At 53.2% G+C, this 6,965-nt stretch overlaps 1 protein-coding gene and 1 long non-coding RNA gene across 2 annotated transcripts; both read left to right on the top strand.

Moving 5' to 3' along the window:
• Nucleotides 1-330: 330 nt before the first annotated feature.
• LOC125538423 (deoxymugineic acid synthase 1-D-like) lies at nucleotides 331-1,748 on the top strand. The gene is made up of 4 exons (XM_048701678.1): nucleotides 331-714; nucleotides 804-1,047; nucleotides 1,134-1,313; nucleotides 1,409-1,748. The coding sequence occupies exons 1-4, from the start codon at nucleotides 389-391 to the stop codon at nucleotides 1,640-1,642; spliced, it is 984 nt and encodes a 327-aa protein (XP_048557635.1). The 5' UTR covers nucleotides 331-388; the 3' UTR covers nucleotides 1,643-1,748.
• A 1,253-nt stretch (nucleotides 1,749-3,001) lies between these two features.
• Nucleotides 3,002-6,693, top strand: LOC125538424. The gene is made up of 2 exons (XR_007296341.1): nucleotides 3,002-3,458; nucleotides 6,410-6,693. It is a non-coding gene; the product is annotated as an uncharacterized LOC125538424 (long non-coding RNA).
• Nucleotides 6,694-6,965: the final 272 nt, after the last annotated feature.

A 6,965-nucleotide genomic window follows, 5' to 3' on the forward strand; every position in this document is an offset into this window, starting at 1 on the left:
GCCCACACACCAACCTAGTCCTACGTGACACCACAAACATGCCAAGATTCATGCACCAAAAACGGACACGGATCCACGCGTGTGGACGAGATGCAAACTCACACACGTCAAAAAAAGAGTTTGCCCATGACCTTCTCAAAAAACAATTGTCCAGGTGTTGTGGTGGCTAGGAGCAGTTCACAACTATCTCCGCCGCACAAGGATCCTGTTTCATTCCAGAAACAATTCATGCCCGCCGGAAGAACCAAAATCCACCCCTCTGCCTTTGAAAAACGGACGAACAGCTACGTAAGTCCTTATGTCACTCGGGCCAGTATAAAAGCCGGTGGCTCGTCCTGTACTTGAACCACAAGACAAGACAGGCTCAATCGCTCTGCAGAGACGACGCATGGCCTCGACGACAGCGGCGGTGCCGGAGGTGGCGCTGCGGTCCGGCGGCGCGAGGCCCATGCCGGCGATCGGCATGGGCACCGCCACGTTCCCGGTGGTGCCGGAGACCACCGTGAAGGCCGTGCTGGAGGCGGTGGAGGTGGGCTACCGCCACTTCGACACGGCCGCCATGTACGCGACGGAGCGGCCCCTGGGCGAGGCCCTCGCGGAGGCGGTGCGCCGCGGGCTCCTGGCGTCCCGGGAGGAGGTGTTCGTCACGTCCAAGCTCTGGTGCACGCAGTGCCACCCGCACCTCGTGCTCCCGTCCCTCCGGGAGAGCCTCCAGTAAGCTCGGTCGATCTAGACTTACTTTTGCCCGTTGACTTCAGTAGATCTTGATCGATCGTCTCGGTGTTTGTATTTCGTTTCTTCAGGAACCTGCAGATGGAGTACGTGGACCTGTACCTGATCCACTGGCCGATCAGCCTCAAGCCCGGGCCGACGGTGTTCCCGGTGAAGCGGGAGGACGCCGTCCCGTTCGACTTCGAGGGCGTGTGGCGGGCCATGGAGGAGTGCCACCGCCTCGGGCTCGCCAAGGCCATCGGCGTCAGCAACTTCACCACCAGCCACCTCGACAAGCTCCTCGCCGCTGCCACCGTCCATCCTGCAGTCAACCAGGTTGCTGAACATAATACCACGAGATTACTGAGTAGCACTGTCTGAATATTCACTGGAACTCAGCGCTAGCTGCGTGTGATGTGCAGGTGGAGCTGAACCCGGTCTGGCAGCAGAGGAAGCTGAGGGGGTACTGCGCCGAGAAGGGTATCCACGTGGCAGCCTACTCGCCGTTGGGAGGGCAGAACTGGAACGGCGACGGAAACGCCGTGCTGGACTCCGAGGTGCTCGCGGAGATCGCCAAGGCTAGAGGAAAGACCATCGCACAGGTAGGGTACACGCCCCGTTTCTCCTGGCAACTGCTAGGAACAATGGAGCATGCAGTTCGTATGGCACTAACCGATTCCTCTTTCTTCTCGTTCAGGTAGCGCTAAGGTGGATCTACGAGCAAGGGGTGACCCCGATCGTCAAGAGCTTCAGCAAGGAGAGGCTCAAGGAGAACCTCGGGATCTTCGACTGGTGGCTCGCCGACGACGACCTGCGCAAGATCGGCCAGATTCCGCAGAAGAAGATCGTCAGAGCTGAAACCGTGCTGTTCTCGGCGGAGGGCGAGTTCACGTCGGCTGACCTCGCAGACATGGAAATTGTTGAGGAATAAATAAAATAGGCACTGAGAATGCCTGCTTCGCTGTGTGACGTAAACTGCAGTAGCTTACATAGAGAGTGTGGATGAATAAAGAAGTGATCCGTGCTATATCCTGTTATTCCTCTTTTCGGCCCAATACTTTGATTCATGTTATCAGTGAAGATTGTGATCACAGTTGCCATCGTTCGGAAGCACGTAGTGTAATACGTTGTGCTAGAACCTGGAAGCCTGGAACCGAAGTTCCATACGGCGCGTGGTTTTACTATAGATAGTCAATAAACATGACTGTCGATCGTTGTTTCATTGCCCATCGACACCCGTCGAACGTTGCTTTCCGGCTGCTCCAATTCGGGGTGGATGGACAGCTTTCGCTGCAGCACGCAACAGCAAAACCAGTTAATGTATGTTACCGCCTCTCAATGATTGCACTCGAAATTTAAATTGCCCATAATATGACGCACACTTCCTTGGAATGTGTTCCTTAAATTTGGGATGAACCCCGGCTAGCGGTTTCCGAATAAATTCATTATACTAGTAGGTGGTGGTAGAATGAAAGCCACGCACTTGAATCCTATGCCACAAGAGGCTGGCAAACCATCTCTACTCGGCAAACCAACCTGTGATTGGATGGTTAGAGGGACAGTGGTATCCCCAGCAATCAGGGTTCAAGTCCTGATGCTCGTATTAGGCGCCTATGGTGACTTTGTAAATTTCAAGATGACATGCCGGCTTAGTCTCTCGGATGTGCTCATAGGGATAGGGTGTGCGTGTGTGCATTCACGCCTATGGTGACTTCGTAAATTTCAAGATGACATGCCGGCTTAGTCTCTCGGATGTGCTCATAGGAGTAGGGTGTGCGTGTGTGCATTCATAGGGGTGAGTGTATGTGCGTATGTATGAGCGCTTGAGTTGTTAAGGGTGACATGTCATCACATTGTTGTTGCTAATCCTCGCTTGATCCAAATCTTAATTCAAATTAAAATCCAAAATTCAAGTTTCTCAGACATGCAAAATAAAATGTTCAAAGTATGAAAAATATTCCATAACTAATTATGGTGGTGACCCAACACTTTTTTAAAGTGTTTAAATTCCCTTTTGTGAATATAACAGTGGCTTAAACAATCATTTAAATGCCTTTCCATTTATGAAAAATTTCAAACAAACTCGAAAGCCTCCCAAACTTTTTGTGGCAGTGCTAGTAAATGCAAGGTATTTATCTGGCCAAGTCCCATTTAAAAAAAATACATTTCCTAGCTAAAAGAAATGCAAAAAAGAAAAGAATAAATGTAAAACTAAAAAGTAAAGGTAGACAAAACAAAATAAAGAAAGGAGGTCCAACCCCCACTGCTGTCCCTCCAGCCAAACCAGCCCATCCGGCTACCCTCCCAATCCCCTGTTCACGCAGCCCCCCGTGGCCACGGCCGATGCCTGACACGGCACTGGCCGACGTCGTGGCGACCATCCACCGGTGCCGCCCTGCCAATATTACCCGGCGACCCCTCTCCCGTCGCCGAACCCTAACCCGCTTTCCCTTCATCGCGCCCCCGTTCCCCTTTGTTCGCTCGTCGACGTCTCAGCGCCCCGATCCCGTCCGTCACCGCCGCCGTCACGTCGCCGCGGCCGCGGCCAACGGCCTCCCCGGGGCTCGACGGGTTGTTCTACGGACTCCCCGGCGTCGTCCCCGTCCTCTATGCGCCGCGGCCGACCGGTGGAGCTGTCCTGCGTCGCCTACCCCATCGTCTTCTACTTCGGGCAGCCGAGATCGCCGCGGTCACCTCGTTGTCTCCGGTGCTCCCCCGAGCCCGCTAGTCTACCCTTCCGCCCCGCTGTAAGCCTCCGGTCCACCCCGACTCCTCCTTGCTTCCCCTAGTGTGTCGTAGCTAGCTTCCCGCATGCCCGAGCTCAGGTTGCCGCGTAGTTTCCCGTCCGCCCCCCTGCCCGTGCTCGACCACGCCATCGCTCCCCTGGCCGCTTGTTCCGCGCCCGCGGCCACCTCCCGCTGCCGCTGCTTCTGCTGTTGCGGCTGTCGCCCGCTGCCCTCGCTACTCTGCATGCTACTGCTGCTACCCGCGCCAGTCGCCCGTGGCCTCACCCTGCCCGTCCCCGTCCGCGCGCTGCATCTGCAGCCCGGCCCCGCCTACAGCGCGCGCGCCCCGCCTCTGACCCCGCGGATGCCCGCCTCTGCGCCCGCGCCGTCATCGCTACCACTGCCGCCGAGTACTGCTACCGCCGCAACTGTCGCCGCTAGCGCCGCTCGGCCCCACGCCTCCGGCCACCACGCCCCCTCCGCCACGGCTCTCCGCCATGCCCGCCTGCGCTGCGTTGTCGCTCGTCGGCGCACACGCGCCCGCGGCTCCGACCCCTCCTTGCCCGCGCCTCCCCGCTCACCTCGCCTCACCGCTGATGCCGCCGACCCTCCTCCCGCTCCTGCCACGGGCAACCATCCTCACCGCGGCCACGCCCGCTGGCCGCCGCCAGTTCGGTCTTCGCCCCGACGGGCTCCACTGCCCGCACAAGACCGGGCCGGTGCATGTGTGCCCGTTAAGCCGCCCAGCGCCCGAGTGGCTCCTGGGCCACTTACACGTGGGGTCTCCCCCTGTAAAAAAAGATTTTAAAAAATATATATATTAATAAAAATAATTAATTAGTTAGTTGAATGATTAGTTAACTTAATTAAGTTAAACACAATTAGTCTAATTACCTAATTAGTTAATTAATTAGCACTAATGGAAACTGACATGTGGGTCCCCTGCCCAGTTGACCAGTCACCTAGTCAACAGTTGACCTGGTCAGCGGGGTCCACTGTCAGCCTTTGGTGGTCCTGCTGTGTGCACTCTGCTGGGTGCACATAGAAATTTATCCTTTTATTTCGAATTAATAATATTTTCAGGATATTACTAAAACTTTGAAAATCATATAAAATAATCCTTAAGTCAAATGAAAAAGTTTTATACATGAAAGTTGCTCAGAACGACGAGACGAATCCGAATACGCACTCCGTTCATCTGCCACGCATCCCTAGCATAGCGAATAGAAGATGCCAAACTTTGGGATAACTTTCCCGGATGTTTCCCCCTTCGCTGGTATCGTGTAGCCCTGCGTTAGAACACCCCCTAGCGCTGGTTATTGCCTGGCATGCATCTGTTTGCTCTGTATTTACTATTTCTTCCCCCTCTTCTCTCTAGTAGACCTCGAGACCGATGCTGATGCCGCTGTGACCGGCTGCATCGTTGACGACCCTTCTTCCCTTTCAGCAGAGCTTCCTGGCAAGCCCCCCTTTGATCATCCCGATATCGCCCATTCCATTCTCTTATGCTTGCATTAGATTTTGCTATTGTAATTGTTTGCTCCTATTCTGATTCATAGCCTGCTTTTGTCCCTGCTGTTGTACCTTACCTATTTATCCTAAACTACTTAGTATAGGTTGGTTAGTGATCCATCAGTGACCCCCACCTTGTCCTTGTTGCCCCTGCTTCATCATCGACGACTCGATCAACGTGATCGACGACCAGAGCTTGACACCTCACATCACATCACGCCCCCTTTTGTTGCTCGACTTTGCAGAGCTACAATCGAGTGCCGAGGGTGATACCTCATAACGCACTCCTGGTGATGACTTTGTAGTGTAGCTATTCAGTCGTGGTCATCAAGGGTGATTCCTCCTTTACCACTTCTGATACGACTCTGTCGTGCAACCCCTCAAATGTGAACCTCGAGGGTGGTTCCTCTTACGTTCACCTTGACAATTACATCGAGTGGAATCCAGCGAGGGTGATTCCTCGGGTTTCCCCCTTGATGTTTGGACACACAGTTATCTTGACTTCACTTGAGACCTTTGTGAAAGTCAGACGGGCCTGTAGAGCACCCGCAAAATAATTACGTGGCACGGCCGGGCATTCTGGGGCCTTGCCGTAAGTCCATGAGATGGGGCGACGGGGTCACATCGATCGTGAGTCTCTACTTGTCTCCGCAAGCTAATAATACACTATGGTTTGGGTATTTGTTCTGAGTTGGCCTTTGGCCTTAACACACTTATCACCACGCGAGAATAGTTATGGGCCTCGACGACGTAGTATCAGCCGAGCTTTGTCAGACGTCCAATTCAGCATTTCACCACGGCTGGGCCGGCACCATCCATGTAGAGGTGGAGCCTGGACCCGCCCTGCACGCAACGACCCGGAGTGTAACGGGCGATGGGCCCAGACCCCGGAATGCTTAGGATGTAGACCAGCGGGGACCTCTCTGCTGAGCCTAGGTAGGGCTACGACGTGTTGATCTTCCGAGGCCGGGCATTGACCCAGAAAAGTGTGTCCGGCCAGAGTAATCAAGCGTGTTGGAAAGCGTGGTGCACCCCTGCAGGGAAGATTATCTATTAATAGTCGTGTCCACGGTAACGGACGTTCAAACTTATATCCTAATCTTTTACAAGTAGAAATGGACACTTGAGATATGTGGCTTCGGGATTCCTTTCTCGCAGGGAGTCGAGGAAGGATCTCTGGGCATTACTACTACAACATGCTTGTTAATTAAACTGCTATTCTTTACTCTTCTACATGCTACAAGATGCTTGGAGCTGCTTGAAGATTCTAGTCTTCGATAGGCTAGGCCTTCCCCTCTATTCTGGCTTCCTGCAGTCCAGTTCGTAGATACAACCCTTCCATGTGATACCAATGCATACTTAGTATAGATCTGATGCTTGCGTGTACTTTGGATGAGTACTCACGCTTGCTTTGCTACCCCCTTTTCCTCTTCTTTCTTCTTTTTGGTTGTTGCAACCAGATGGTGGATCCCAAGAGCTAGATGCCACCCCCGACGACGACTACTACTACCCCGAGGGTGCCTACCGCTACGTGGAGCCCGCCGACGACCAGGAGTAGTTAGGAGGTCCCATGCAGGAGACCTTGCCTCTTCGATCGTGTTGCTTTTGTGCTAGCCTATTTAAGGAATCCTTATTTAACTTATGTCTATACTCAGATATTGTTGCTTTCGATGACGGTTGTGTATCGAGCTTGTATTCGAGCCCTCGAAGCCCCTGGCTTGTAATATGAAGCTTGTATTATTTCTTTTTGTGTCTAGAGTTATGTTGTGATATCTTCCCATGAGTCCCTGATCTTAATCGCACACATTTGCGTGTATGATTAGTGTATGATTGAATCGGGGGCGTCACAAGTTGGTATCAGAGCCGACTACCTATAGGAACCCCCCTTCAACTCCTTGGCCGAAGTTGATTCTAGTCTTTGAAAAACTGAATTACTAACATGACTGTGTGGCTTACGGTCCCACGTCGCCATTGGGTGGTATTAGAATTTTTTATTCCTCGTCTATACTCTGGGAA

Source organism: Triticum urartu, chromosome 2, assembly GCF_003073215.2.
Source record: "Triticum urartu cultivar G1812 chromosome 2, Tu2.1, whole genome shotgun sequence".
NCBI lineage: Eukaryota > Viridiplantae > Streptophyta > Magnoliopsida > Poales > Poaceae > Triticum > Triticum urartu.